This window comes from Cordyceps javanica, chromosome 3, assembly GCF_051103115.1.
Source record: "Cordyceps javanica chromosome 3, complete sequence".
In the NCBI taxonomy this organism is placed as follows: Eukaryota; Fungi; Ascomycota; class Sordariomycetes; order Hypocreales; family Cordycipitaceae; genus Cordyceps; species Cordyceps javanica.
The window spans coordinates 2,458,634-2,473,370 of NC_139297.1; the positions used below are offsets into that span (position 1 = coordinate 2,458,634).

At 53.4% G+C, this 14,737-nt stretch overlaps 4 protein-coding genes across 4 annotated transcripts; 2 read left to right on the forward strand and 2 right to left on the reverse strand.

The window, feature by feature from the left end:
- Nucleotides 1-712: 712 nt before the first annotated feature.
- On the reverse strand, nt 713-5,584 carry V2A60_004950 (uncharacterized protein; the record flags this gene model as incomplete). The annotated part of the gene is made up of 1 exon (XM_083256264.1): nt 713-5,584. One exon carries the CDS (start codon nt 5,582-5,584, stop codon nt 713-715), a length of 4,872 nt encoding a protein of 1,623 aa, XP_083112390.1.
- A 1,467-nt stretch (nt 5,585-7,051) lies between these two features.
- Nucleotides 7,052-8,780, forward strand: V2A60_004951 (glutathione synthase; the record flags this gene model as incomplete). Its single annotated transcript, XM_083256265.1, has 4 exons — nt 7,052-7,353; nt 7,407-7,482; nt 7,535-7,683; nt 7,742-8,780. 4 exons carry the CDS (start codon nt 7,052-7,054, stop codon nt 8,778-8,780), a joined length of 1,566 nt encoding a protein of 521 aa, XP_083112391.1.
- A 415-nt stretch (nt 8,781-9,195) lies between these two features.
- On the reverse strand, nt 9,196-9,830 carry V2A60_004952 (single-stranded DNA-binding protein; the record flags this gene model as incomplete). The annotated part of the gene is made up of 3 exons (XM_083256266.1): nt 9,196-9,236; nt 9,312-9,400; nt 9,559-9,830. 3 exons carry the CDS (start codon nt 9,828-9,830, stop codon nt 9,196-9,198), a joined length of 402 nt encoding a protein of 133 aa, XP_083112392.1.
- A 2,984-nt stretch (nt 9,831-12,814) lies between these two features.
- Nucleotides 12,815-14,640, forward strand: V2A60_004953 (pheromone A receptor-domain-containing protein; the record flags this gene model as incomplete). Its single annotated transcript, XM_083256267.1, has 3 exons — nt 12,815-13,439; nt 13,512-14,010; nt 14,076-14,640. The coding sequence occupies 3 exons, from the start codon at nt 12,815-12,817 to the stop codon at nt 14,638-14,640; spliced, it is 1,689 nt and encodes a 562-aa protein (XP_083112393.1).
- Nucleotides 14,641-14,737: the final 97 nt, after the last annotated feature.

The following is a 14,737-nucleotide window of genomic DNA, read 5'->3' on the forward strand; positions in this document are numbered from 1 at the left end:
AGACTACCTTATCCATATCGTCTTCATCATGCACTCCAGGCTACTCTGCCCAGAAACAATACATTCTCCGATTTACGACTACCACTCGGGCACTCTTGTCTCGCTTCGCTTGGCCGCGCGCCCAATGAAACGTCTCTTCCATTTCTGACTGTCGTCGCTAGATGGGCTAGCTATCTCCAAGATGCAAATGCGTTCCCTTCTCCCCCGCGAATACCGAATCAAATATTTTGCCCAACGCCAATTCATGTCCAGACCATGCGCCATGCTCTTCAATATCATCATCCAAACCTGCCCCCCAGTGCAACAAGTCCCTTCCCCCATGTTCGCCTCAATCACCCAATACCTACCAGTCACAGCTAATCTATCCATTCGCACTCGCTCCAGCCGTTCTAATCATCGCAGGCGTCTGTTCAGCAAACTCTCTGCCAGTCGTCCTTGACTACCTGTACCGCCCAATACTTTATTTGCCCACGATGGAAGGCCCGGCCCTCCTTCGGTCCGCACGCTGCTTCGCCCGTCAGTTCGTTCGCCTTGTCGTTCTCCGTACCGATCGCGGGTTCGTATGTCCGAGGCCCGTCGCATTACTCGTGCATCCTCCATAGCCTGCGGCTTGTTAATGCTATTATCAATCCATCGGCTCGGCGATCGCAGAATGTTCGATAATTTCTTTGCTCGTAGATTTACGTCAGTCTTCGTTTCTTTCTTCTTCACTTCAGTTAAGCGCTCGCTCTTGTTCTGTTCCTCGTACCTCGGGGTCCTTTGGCTTGCCCCCCATTTCAATATACTCCAGAAAATGCTCGTCAGGGAGATCCTCGAGTCTTTGAAAGCGTGCATACATCGAATCGTCGTCCGCTAGGCCGCCCATGAATGATCCTGAGATCTGACCCGCTGCAATGGCCAGAAGAAGTTTCTGATTTTCGACCTTCGAGGCCAGCATGTTCCAGCGTACAGTGTCCGCCATGAGCCCTCTGTTATGCGCTGTCTGCGCAGCCTGAATTTCAGCTGTGATGGATGCTGCTTTGGAAGCTGCATCAAATTGGGAATTGGGACACCTGGCTTTGACCAAAGCTAGACCAGCAGCGAGCTTGCGTTGAAACTGTCCCCGCGATTCTCCGCGCGTCCTCTCGTCGAATGGAGTTGACCCGTTGCTGCGCAGAACGGGCGGCGGGGCCGGGGCCCCTACAGGACCGCTGCTGTTACCGTAGTAAGTATTAGCCCCTAGGATAGGCATTGGTCCCGATGAGCCCGTCGGCACTGCTAAAACCGGAGCTGGAGGCGTTACGTGACTTGGCAGGCTAGTTGTCGCAAAGGCATGGCTGGGCCGCTCTGGTAAATAGTCCTTGTTAGGCTTGCCCGATGCGAAGTGTGAAGCAGGTCTTTGGTTACTGGCGATCCTCTCCGATTCCATCAATCGGTTATACTCTACCGGGTCAGTCATACGCAAGTTATGCCGGTCAACCATGCTGTTGGCTTCTTGCTGCTCTTCGGCTGTGAGAGTTTCCGTCTCATCCTCTTCTTCAAACGTGTCAGAAGACATGATTGAAAGGATGGCCCTGCTATTATCGTAATCCAGTAAATGGTCAAGGATATCATCCTTTCCCTTGAAGCGAAATCGAGCAGCAGTGGCGTCGACATCTTTGATCGTATGCATCAAGTTCGCAAGCCGTTTTGACCAGCTGACAACATTCTTTTGATCCACAACTCGAGACGCGAGCTGCATCTTGAAGACTGCCTTGTTCTGCAGATCGTCCTCGAATGAGCCTCCGACCACGAAACGGTAAACAAATACAGGTTTTGTTTGCCCGATACGGTAGGCCCGGCCAACGGCTTGCTGATCTTGCACAGGATTCCATTTGAAGTCAAAGATAACAACGCGATTTGCACCATGAATGTTCAGACCAACACCACCCGCGTTGGTGGAAATCAGATATACCATCTCTGAGCCTGTATTGAAACTCTTCACCATGTCCTGTCGTTTTGATATCTGCGTCGAGCCATCAAGGCGACAATAACGTCGGTTGGTCCTTTTGAAGAGATTTGAAAGATAATTCAGGGTTGGAATCGACTGGCTAAAGACCAAGACTTTATCGCCGAGTCGCTCGCATAGATCCAGAATCTTATTCAGAAGCTCAACCTTGTATGAAAGTTCAGTACGCTCCGATTTGTTGCCCTCTGTGATTTTCAGGATTCGAGGTATTGTATCCATGGGAAATTTTGCCACTTCTTGCCCAAGTTTAGCCTTTGTGTTAATGTCGATAACACTTTTGCGATATGCCGCTGGATGTGCGCAAATCAACGCCAAGTGATTCAAAACGCCAAACAAGTTCGCCTGATCGACCTTGGTTCCGTTGTTGTGACTTGCGCGCATATAAAGATCATACAGCTGGCGTTGCATTTGGGTGGGAGGAACTGAAATGACAAATTCTTCTTTTGGCGGAAGTTCGTCCTTGAGGCATGACTTGATGGTCGCGCGGTGAACCTTTGGCGCCGCCGTCTTCTTGAGAACTTGAAGCAGCTTGATAGCCTGTCTTTTTTCGCGCGTGGTCGAGTCGTGCCAGAGACCTTGGTGAATGGGCGTAGCATACAGATCGCGAAACTCTTGAAGAGGACCCAAAAAATTCGGCGCAACCCAGTTTATCATGGCGTAGTACTCTTCAACGTTGTTGGCAAGTGGCGAGCCGGTCAAGGCGATTCGGGTGCTTGTCTTGAGCTCTGCAGCGACTCGCGAAATTTTAGCCTTTGGATTCTTGAGAGTGTGAGCCTCATCCGCGACCACCACTGTTGCATTCTCGACTAGGATCTGGTCAATGGTAACTGCATTTTCATCACCCTTCTTGAACCCGGATTTGAACATTGTGTACCCAATTATCAGCACTCCTCCCTTGGTAGCCCAATCTTCGGCATTTTCCATTCTCTCGTATGGGCTCTGGGCTGCTTCAATGGTGAGGATGTTGTCAACCAGGTGCTTAGGAGCCCATAACAGAAACTCATCCCTCCAATTTTCAACAAGTCCAGCCGGACAAAGGACGAGAACTTTCCAATCGCGCAAATCTCGAGGTATTTGAGAACGAATTGTGGGGTCATCTGACAGTGCAGACTCTCGCAGCGCGACTAGAAATGTAATTGTCTGCATCGTTTTGCCTAAGCCCATCGTGTGGGCTAACAAGCAGCCTTGGCGCACACTTTGGTCACGGACGATGTTACTCCAGAGAAACCTGACGCCTTCGATCTGATGATCTTTGATGCGAGGAGAGATCTCTGGATGAACATAGATGAAGCCTTCGTCGGCCGATTTGGTCTCGTTGATAATAAAACGAGGCGATTGAGCAGAACCGGCGCCGTATGTGGAGGTATTCCGCATAGCTGCACGAAGCTCATTTCGGCGCCGTTCTTGTTCTTCCAGGTCCCGCGTTGCTCGCTCGCGGAGCTCAACAGCGTTTTGGTTGAGAATGATTTGCTTCTTTTTGGGTTTTCTCGCTTTGGTCAAATCGGAGGCGGCATCAGCTGGCAGTCCATCCAGTTCATCAAGCTCCTCATCGTCGTCGCCAAGATGAGCGATCTGGTTCTTCTGGGGGAACGCATCTTTGATACTCGTAAGGAATCCACAAAATGGAGGGAACGACCTCTCCGAGTCCTCCAGCTTATCGAGGTCTTTCACCGTCATGTTTGAAAGCTTACGTTCCTTGTAATATTTGCACCTCAGGAAGCTTAGAAAAACAAGCGTCAGATCGAATACTGCATCTATAGATGGTTGGCCGGCGGCGACGCGCCTCTCATGAGCTTTGTCGACCAGATTTGACCAAAGTTTGAAGATTTCTGGTCCAGCAAGGTACCGAAAGATCGCTTCGCGTCTCTCAAATTCGAGTCGCCATAGAATAGAGATTGCAAGACGGAAGCGATCATTCTGCTGTGCCCAGACTTTGGGGGAAGTACTGCCAATTTCCGCAAGCACATCTTGCGTAAATGGATCAAACGTGCGAGGAACCATCTTTTCCTCTGCGTCTTCCATTTCGACGTCGGAAGCCATAGTCAGATCAATAAAAGAATCAGGCTGACTAGCGGCGGGCATGCTTGTGGGAGAACCAGGGCTGGAGGCGGAGCTCTGGTTGGGTTGTGCAAGTGAAGGGTGGTGGCTGGCACCTGGCGAGAGAGCGGCAAGGGGCGATGATGCAGAATCCGCACGTGCGAAAGCAGGCTCGTCATCCACGATGAAATCGTTCAATATTTCTTCTTCGGAGCTTGATGAAAGCTCTTCGTCATGAATAAAGGGTTTAGTTTGAGAGGAATCCTGTTTATGCGTTCTTGTAGGCGAAGGTTTCGGTGGCGCACTGCGCAAGGAGAACAAGTTGGAGAGCCACTCCTGATGCAGCTTATCAACCACCGTTTGCTCGACACTATGTGCCTGAAAACGCAGCTCTTCGGGGGCCTTCCACGGTAGTTTTCTCAAATCCGCGGTCAGGGCACTCAGACGATTCTGATAATGTCTTGCCTGCCGCAGCGCATAGAAAGCTCGCGTACGCAAAAAGCCGTGCTTTTTGGCATAAGTCCACAGGCGATACGCCTTTCTCTCGTACTTAGGAAGCTTTTTGCTCTCCCACTGCGTCCTAATCTTCGCAATTTCCTCGTTTATGATTTCTTCAACTTGCTCCGAGTTGAGCGAAGAAGAGTTGGCATTCTTGTTTTCTTCTTCCTCTTCTGCTATCTCGCGAAGAGTGTCTTCGTCTAGGGAAGCCAAATCGTCAAAGTCGACAATGTCAGAGCCTTCATCGGAGGATGTAATAGTTTTGATCCCAGCCTGAATTTTGAGGACCTTTCTGTTGTTTTTGCGAAAATATCTTTTGACGAGAGAGTAAATCGCTTTTGTCTTCCCACGCGGCTGTGACAACGTTTTAACAGAGGAGAAAGTTTCGGAGCCGCTATCGGAATCGTAATTGGCCTCTACAGGAAGGATGCTGTCCTCAGCCACCGCTTTCTTACCCAGGTAAGCAGTGGACAAATCTTCTACTGAAGAAGCGGCACTTATAACGCGTGTCTGACGAGCAGTTCTTGGGTCGGGCTCTTCGAATCCTGGCATGCGGGGCACAGGAGTCCCGGGCTGGATGTCGGTTACCAGAGTAGGGACAAGGCGGCGACGTTTGGACGGATGCTCATCCAACGTTTTCGGTTCTTGAAGGGTTGCAGAATCTGTCTGGACAGGAGCTAAAGGAACGCTTGCAGGCGCACTGCGTGGTGGTATAACGGGAATGAGGGGCTTTGGGACCTGAGGGGAACTCTCACGAACGTCGTCAATTGCCATGCAGCTTTTTTCTTCGTGAAATTTGGGGCTCTGCCTTTGGAGACCCATAATCTTCTTCACCAGCTTAGCTCGATGGCGAGCAGCAGCGATTCCGAGGCATTCCATGAGCTCCTTTCTCGAGAAAGTCAGCTCGTACGTGAGGAGCGTTTCACCATCCATCAGGTTCTCGCGTAGAAGCGATTCGAGTACCGAAGCATCATCAGTCCATTCGGCGCCATCGAAGCAAAGCTCTTCGCAGACCCTATCGGTATCCCATAGGAATGGGTCCTCTGATGCTGGCTGCGCCATGCTGATCCTGCCCGTCTCGAACAAGCAACAGCTGTAGCGCCCGGTTTCTCTTACTGAGTTCCCGTTAGCCCAAGCGGGAGGGAGAGCGATTGTGTTAGGGTAGGACTAGCAGTCAAGAAGATGTCTTCCGCGTTTCCGTCACGTACGTGGTACATTTGCAAGATTATTGCGCAACAAAAGTGAAATGCAAGCCTGTCGTTTGATCGCAGGAGTGGCAAACAGGCGGGCGTGGCATCAAGGTGGCGCCGCAGCGATGATGAGACTACCGGTTCACAGAAAGGAGTCCCGCAGCCTCAGAAATGAATATAGACAGTATTACGAGCGTCAAACTTTGAGCGGTGCAAGGCTGGGACGGTAAGAGATGTTTTGCGACGGTGGGCAAATGTGAGGAGGCGTAGTGACTTTAGTAGGCCGTTTGTAGGGGTAGCCGGTCAGGCGACAAAACGGCCGCCCTAGCCGGCGCTCTTTCCTCGCCGTAGTAGTATCTGCGGTCTGTAGTCAGACACGCGCCGGGTTTACGAAGTATGCGTAGCATTCAAGGTCAATCCGAGCATTCATTCGTGGAGCAGAGATGTAATTCGCAAAAGTAGACACAAAATTGCCATGCTCAAACCTGCGATAAAATTCTAGTGGGTCGTCGCATCAATCGCGCTGTGACGCGCCAGCGGGACGGGGGTCCAGCCTGGGTGCAGTGCCCAACTTATTAACCTATCTGTACTCCGTAGTTACCGTATAGGTTGGTACTATAGTTAAGGTGTTGGGCAAGTTGGTACTATTTCGAGGTAGGTTACTCAGTACTTGAGTAGGTAGTAAGTACACGACATTTTTGTCTCCCCACTGTAGCTGAAGTACCTTGGTTCTAAGGATTTATCCTTCATGTGCAGCGTCTCGAGGCGCTGTAAAAAGCTCAAGTCGATGCCATGATGCAATCGTGTTTCTCATCTCAGAAGGCACTTGATTCAGATCTGCCGCTGCTATGAGCTCGGTCTGCACAACGACTTGAAAGTTGAGAGTCAATTTCAAAAAGGATCGACAAGCAAGCGCTGCAGTCAAACGACAGGGATATTCTATTCTTTCATTTTATGCATATTTGCCCGGATCAAATATCTACAATATTCCCCCCCACGCATCCCAAACACCACCAGCTACTGGTATTAGATTCCTTCTTGTAGCGCAACTTGGCGTAGCCAAAACCAATGGTGCCGCCGGCTAGCACGACAAAGTCCCCAGCGCCACTATTTGCGGAGAGGTGAGCGAGTAATTGCGATTAATAAGCTACGCCAGTACCGCAAATGGAAGCTGATGGAGCTTCTTTGTACGTCGGGAACCCCAAAAGGCTATCTCGATGGGATTCATGTCGAGCAAGCGAGTTTTTTTCTTTCTCTCTTTGTCATCTGAGCCTCGCTCGCCGTTAATCTCCTTCTCGGCGCCGCTGTCATAACTGCGAACCTTGCTCGTCGGTAAAAAATGTCGGGCCTCACCAGTGCGGCGTACCCACCGTCGCTCTCTGCGGCAGAGACGGAGCGCCTCGTCAACACCATCGGTGACTGGTCCGCGGCCAACGGGTTGATGATCCGGCCGCCTCCTGCTGTCATTGCTGCCGAGGCCGACCCCAAGGGCATCGCTGCGATTAATGCGCCGGTGACGCTGTTTCCCAGCCCGTTTCCTCGGCAATGCTTTGCCCAGGCCCTTGGTGTGCAGACCACATACAATGAGCTTTATGCTGCCGTGAGCAGGAACGAGGAGTTTATCGAAGACACGGTCAAGCAGTATGTGCAGGAACACGTAATACGCCTCAGGATGGCAAGCTCACATGTAGTAGAGTCATTGACGGAGATGAGTTTATCAAGAACTTGTGGGACGTGCACCAAAAGGTCAAGGCGGAAGGATATACACAGGTGAGCCTCAGACCATGTTGTCAACTGTGATTCAGAGGCTCATGCCCCATAGTCGCTGTCGCTGGGCATTTTCCGCTCCGACTACATGGTGCACCAAGATACCACGACGGAGCCTCCCACATTTCAGGCCAAGCAAGTTGAGTTCAACACGATTGCTGCCTCGTTCGGCGGCCTCTCATACTACACCTCCCGCCTGCACAAGCGAGTCTCATCCAAGCTTACCTCGCAGTCCCCCCTACAATTGCTAATACCTGAGCAGATACCTCGCCACGAGGGAATACCCCCTCTTGAAGAACGCCATCCCCACGGACATGATGGAGCTCCCCGGCAACAACAGCATTCCCGGTCTGGCGGCCGGGATCGAGACGGCCTTCCACGCCTACCCGGCCTCGGATCTGGGCCACACCACCTGCATACTGTTCCTGGTTCAGGACGGCGAGCGCAACGTCTTTGACCAGCGCCACCTCGAGTACCGCCTCGCCGAGGTGGCCCCCGAGGTGCCCGTGTTCCGGCTCCCCTTTTCCCGCATCAAGCAGCACACGTCCGTCGCCAACACGCCCAAGCGCGAGCTCCTGTACCACCCGCCGCAGCGCCCCGAGAAGACGTACGAGGTCGCCGTCGCCTACCTGCGCGGCATGTACGACCCGAGCGACTTTCCGGACCAGGACGCGTGGGACGCCCGGTACCACATTGAGCGGTCGGCGGCCATCAAGTGCCCCACGGTACTGACACAGCTGGCCGGCACGAAAAAGGTCCAGCAGGTGCTGGCTACGCCGCAGTCGGCGTCGTCGGGGCCGCTGTCGTCGGTCCTGGACGGGTTCGTCAAGGCCGCCGGCGCCGCCGACCAGGTCGCGGAGCTGTCGAGGACTTTTACCAACATATATCCCATGGACACGTCGCCCGCGGGCCTGGAGGCGCGCAAGAAGGCGCTCGACCCGGCGCAGGCCGAGGCGTACGTGCTGAAGCCGCAGCGCGAAGGCGGCGGCCACAACATCTACAGAGGCGCGATCCCGGCGTTCCTCGGGTCGATCCCCGAGGCGCACTGGAACTCGTACATCCTCATGGAGCTCATCACGCCGCCGCCCGTGTCCAACCTGATTCTGCGCAACGGCAACGTGGAGCAGGGTGGCGTCATCTGCGAGCTCGGCATCTACGGAACCTGCTTGTGGGACCAAAAGACGGACGAGATATATCACAACGAACTGGCGGGATACCTGCTGCGCACAAAGGGTGATAAGAGCGAGGAAGGCGGCGTGGCTGCGGGCTATGGCTGCATGGACAGCTGCTGTCTTGTTTAGGACGACTTCTTCGGCGTGAATACAGCATTAGACAAGGATTAGGAAAGAGGTGTCTATAAATCAGCTTGGAAAGTGCGGCAATTTTTTCGTCTTTGTGATATAATAAAAAGTAAATTTGGTTCATCATTACTTTACACTGGAGAGGAAAGCGAGCGCGCCAGCTTCGCATTTGCATCCTATTGCCTTGCAGCAGCTCCAGCATACACGCCTGGGGTAGATGCAGGACAAGATGCAGGACAAGATGCACAAATGACAAGTTGTTGTCGACAAAACAGAAACAAAGCGCGCCACCTTCTTCCTGAGACTGAGAGAGGAGTTGTACATTGCTGCGCAGTCACCTTGACATGTGCAGCATCGCGCGCGAGGAATGAGCTTCCGTAATCAACGGTGTGATTCAGCCGATGATCGGCAGTGTTTACTCGAGGGATTGGGGGCGCTTGATGACCTCGATGCTGCCTATAGAGTAGTCAGTTTTCACATTCCCCAGTGTGCGATATCTGTGATTGTGCAAAAGGTATAGTCGGTACGTACGCTGGACAATGTTGAAGCTGCTGCGGGTCTGTCCCTCCTTGTCCTGGTAGGTGCCGGTGCTGGCGTCACCCTCGACGAAGACGGTAGCACTGTAAAAGCCAAATATCAGCACGGTCACAATCACTTTGACTTTTTTTTCTTCTTGTGTTGTAGCGCGAGGCGATGGTTTCAAGGTGCCGCGCTGCGCGACGCGACGCGATGCGAAAGTAGAGAAACTGAGAGAGAAAAAAAGCAAGGATGCACGTACCCCTTGGGAAGGGTCAGGAGAAAGTCTTTGCGGGGGCCCTCGGCGAAGCTGGTGACACGGAACCACGACGTCTGGCGGTTGTCCTTGGGGCCAGAGTTGCTGGCGACGGCGTACTTGATGATCTCGCGGCCCGTGCTGGTGGGCACGACCTCTGGGGTGTCGGCGAGGTTGCCGATGATGGAGATGCGGGCGATGGAGCGCGGCGACGAGGTGCTGAAGGCGCGGGCAGCAGAGGCCGCAGGGGCGGCGCGACGGAAGAGCATGGGGGACATGGTTATGGCGATGGGGAGTTTGCGTTGCGTGTGTTTTCTGTTTGGGGTTGGTGGGAGAGCAAGGATGCGGAAGAAAGAAGGCGGAGAGTTGATTGATGGATTTTAATGAGATGGGATGGAGAGGGGGGTTTTGCGACGACGACAAACGGGCAGCCCTTTTGGGGGCCGCAAGCTCGCGTCTCAGTCGCGAATCTGGCAGATAATTAGAATGGGGGCGCTCGCCACGCTGATTGGTGCAACCGAGACATTGCTGCGTCTAGTGCGGATTTGCAGGACTGTGGCTAAGTTTATACAGACCTAGTGGTACCTGCATAAGCCGCGACGTTTGCGGGTAGGACATGTACTCCTTCCCTGATTGCGCCCTGTAATTCAACTTTGGCTGCTCCAAGGACAATGCGCCCACACACACAACAATGCAGATGGCGAAATTGGGGGCAGACTCGATTCCACCACGGCAGTTGACTGGTCGGAGCGAAGGTGTCATTGGCTGGCCCGTGTAAGCGGAGGTGGGAGTGCCGCACATTTTGCACAGCCCTTACTTATTAGGAGCACTTGAGTAGAATGAAGAAGAAAAGGAAAGGAAAGGAAAAGAAGGATAGCGAGAAAGAAGAAAAAATAGGCCAAAGCTAATCTTTGAGTCGTAAAATCTAACTAAATAGTATGTCTAGGCTATTCAAGCAACTTTGCGGCTTGCAGTTCAACTCTATCAAGCCAAGACAGACTACATGATCAAGTGTAAATCGGGTGGTATGGTTGGCTCGGACATATTGCTCCATATAACTATGTAAAGTTATGGGATGTAGAGCGAAACCTTGCGTCTCAGGAAAGCCAACGAGAAACAAATCATGACTCCTAAAATGTAAAGTTGGAGAGAGGTAGCTGTTGCGAGCAAAGACCTATCCATATCGGCGACAGCCACAGACTGGTCAGAAGTCGTCGGGCTCTCCAAACTTGTCGACGACCCGACGAATGTTTCGCCGTGTTCAAGCGTATCGGTACGCTCTAGCAATATGAAAGCCACAATCAGCCCATCATTCCGCGTGGTTGGTCATTGCTACACTATAGTCCATCACACACCCGACTTCGTCTACTTTGAGCCACAGAAGAAGACGAAACAAAACAAAGAAAGAGTCGCCCCCCCCCCTTTTTTTTTGTCTTCTTTCGGCCAACCCATGCTGCTTCTCTGCATTTGCTTGGTCAAGTCTGGCAGCTTATATACTTTGTTTTCTTTCCCACTTGTGTTGTTGTCTCACTCCCTTGGAAGACAAGACCCGGACGATCAAGCAACAGTCCGGAGACGGCAGAGCAAAACGGAGGGAAATCTCTCTTGCATCCTCTGCCCATGAATATATCAGCTCTCAGACGGGGACAATATTCATTCATACACCGGACCCGCCTCATCTCCATGCCACACACAAAAACAACAAGCCTGTTCAACTTCAGCTTTCAGACTCGGCCGGTCCGCAGGATGACTATGATAAGCTGAAAGAAAAGAAGAGAAAGCGACCGGATGCCACAGAGACTTGTTTCTTCTCAGCTCCAGAGTCTCCACCCGATGATGGGAGGCCCTGAGCCGTGCTGAACGGTTGCTCCCGGGGAGAGGGGCCAGACGTTGCCGCCTTGTCTGTGCAACCTTCATCGCACGTTGCCATATCGCCGCGGCACGGCTCTGCGCCCACCCACACCACCCCCATCATCACCACATCGCATCTTTACCAACACACTTGAATCTAAAACGCCAACGCAAGGTTGGAAAAAAAAGAGAGAGAAACAAACAGTAGATTCAAAAACTATTCAAAGGCAATTTCTCCTGCTCTATTATCATTATTTTTTTTCTAATTGATTTCTATTCTCAATTCACATCTCGACAAAATACAACCCCGGCCCCGGCCTTGTCTCAGACCCACTCACTCCCGCTTTCCCACCACAGCCTTTTGGAATTACCGCTTTTGGGTATCAATAGAACGGCGCTTACACGCATTGAGCTGTCATTGAAGAAGATCTGCTTTTTCCGCCCAAAACATGGCACACCTCCGGCACTGTTCCCCCCAAGCCCCCTCCGCGATATATGAGTTTTTGGGTGCACAGAGGTGCCGGCATGCGACACACGTCTGGACCCGGGTCTTACCTATCCTCTCCCTGTGTCTACGCAACACGTAGTGCAGTGGCAGTGGATAAGGTCCCCCCCCCCCCCCCTCACCAAACGGCCTGTATCTCTGTCCCGTTCTAAACATGTTTGTGCCTTTTCTCCTTCACCTTCTTCATCTTCTTAGTAACATCCGAGACGCCACAGACTAGGGATCTTCCCAACCTTTTGCCGGGGCGGCATACCCTTCTTGACTGGGGAAGAGAGGGGGGGTGCGAAAAGACATCGACATCCGAATACTACTGCATGCTGCATACACCCCCTGCATACAATTCATTTCTCATAATCCTCCGGGGGTGGGAACATTGCTTGATCTGCAACGATGAATAGGCCCCCAACCCAGCCTGGTCTGACCCCCATGGATCGCTACACACCGCACTCTTTCTCCTCCTCCTCCTCCTCCTCCTCCTCTTCTTATTGAGGTTCTTTTGATCTCTATTTTTGTCCCTGTGCAATGTGACTATCCCATCAGAGGCTTGCTTCGGCTTCCTCTGAGCTGAACTGACCCTTGGGCTGCTTTCCCTTCCTGTCCGTCCCGGGTCTGTTCCATCTGTCCCATCCGGTCCTAATGTATAAGGATGTGACGTTTGGGCCAACATAATCTCACTCCGCGAGTCCGCTTAGACCGTCTTCAATATCAACAAACAAAGCAACCTTCCCCCCAATCTTTGCCCTCGTCCTTCTTCTTCATCGTCGCTGTGGAATATCAAATGACTGTTTGACGATTGTCATCCCGTCTGGCTTGTCCGAGCTGCCCTTTCTCATTCCACCACAAGTCCCTTCTCTCTCCTACCAACGATCCCAAAAAAGGCATCACCATTCTCTACACACACACTAAATGGATCATCACTCTCTCGCAGCGAGAGGGGACAGCCCTGCCATCTTCTCAGTCGCCCCCAGCAGTCCACCATTCGCCACCCCCTCCCTCACGGCGAATCTCGTCGCCCGCGTCGCCCTCGCCGTCGTCGCCAACGTGGTGTGTCTCGTGCCTCTACGGAACCTCTACCTCAACGGCGAGTTCGCCGCCGCCGTCTTCATCGTCGTCGTCGAGATCAAGAACGTCTTCACCATCCTCATGGCGCTGCTCTGGCGCACCGACGACATGGCGTCGTGGTGGCCGGGCTACGGCCTCTGCGATCTCGAGCCCTTTGTCTACAACGGCTGCGCCGGCATCTTTGTCACCTGCCTCCTCGCCATCATGCGAAACCTGGCGCACCAGGTCGGCATCATGCGCGCCAACCCGTTGACGGTCCGCGAGAAGAGGCGCCGCAACCTGGTCCAGGCCCTCATCATCTTTCCCCTGCCGGTCGTGCAGCTGGCGCTGACCTGGCCGCTCGCCGCTCGCCGCTACGCCGTCGGCACGTTGATGGGCTGCAGCTGGGTCCCGGCATCGTCGTGGCCGTACCTCTTGTTCTTTGTCGTTGCCCAGCTCGTCGTCTCCGTCGTTGCTGCCATCTACGCAGGTATGGGTCACACGCAACCTGCCGACACTCGTCAGTCGAATCGAAATCCCACTAACACACAAGTTTCCCTAGTCATTACCTTTTTCCGGTTCCGTCAAGTCTCCAAAACCACTTCTTCGGCCCTCAGCAGCAACCGCGCCGCCTTGCTGCGCGGTCAGAGGACCAAACGCCGGCTCTACCTCATGGTGACGTCCATTCTTGTGCCCTTCCTACCCATCAACGTCACTCTGTGCGTTCTCAACGTGCAGGCTCTCAGTGGCATGGTCCCATTCAACGTGAACCAGATCCATCACCCGACCAGTCCGGACCAGCCACCATGGGGCGCCATACTGTTCCTGCCGAGCAGCGCCATCAGCTTTGGGAGCCTCAACAACGGGTACATTTCCATCATTACCGCGATACCCATCTTCATCTTCTTTGGCATGACCAAGGACGCGATGAACTCGTATCGCGTCATTCTCCTTCGTCTGGGCCTAGGCAGGATCTGGCCCAGCCTGCACAACGAGTACGATCCGGACAGGAAGGCGATGCAGACGGCCGCCGCGACTGGTTACCTCGCCCGATCCTCCAAGTAAGAGCCTTTTCCTTTACCTTCCTCTTGGAAAGCAAGCATGCCGTGCTAACAAATATCTGCAGGAGAACAAAGTCGTCGCAGAATTCCTCCCAGTATAGACTCACCACTCATGCCACTTCCAAGAGCGTCTCATCCGGCGAGAGCACAGCAGGGAGCGTGCATCATGACCTCTCTCGTGTTCTTACGCCCGGCCTCGCAGCGGCCCTCGGTGGTGGTCCCAGCAACGGCGGTGGCGGTGCTCCCATCCCGCCCCATCCACGGAGCTGGACAAGCCGTCTACCAAGAAGCCCGTTCCCCTTCCGAAACAAGTCCGAGGCTATACACCTTGCTCCAGCCATCCCTCCACAGACCCCCACACCGGTCCTGCCTCCCCTCGACACCAAGGCATCCGCGCTTTCGCTCCGGAGCCAAGACGACGATGCCATCTGTCCGCAGGCTGTCCCTCCCCGGCGCAAAATGTCGTCATCATCTGCAAGGAACTTTTCGCTGCCGGTAATGGGACCGGGCCGGCCACACCCTTCCGAGGCCCTAGACCTTCCCGGTGCTCTCTCGACTCTGGAGTCGGGCAACAGGAGTGTTCGGTTCGCCAACCACACACTGGACGACGCTGGCGACAATTGCCAGTAGTGACGGGCGATAGCTTTTTCTTTATGTGTACATTGTTCTTTCTAACCCTGGCGAAAGGGGTAATATAGCCGACTGCTTTCCTAGCTAGAGTGATCAA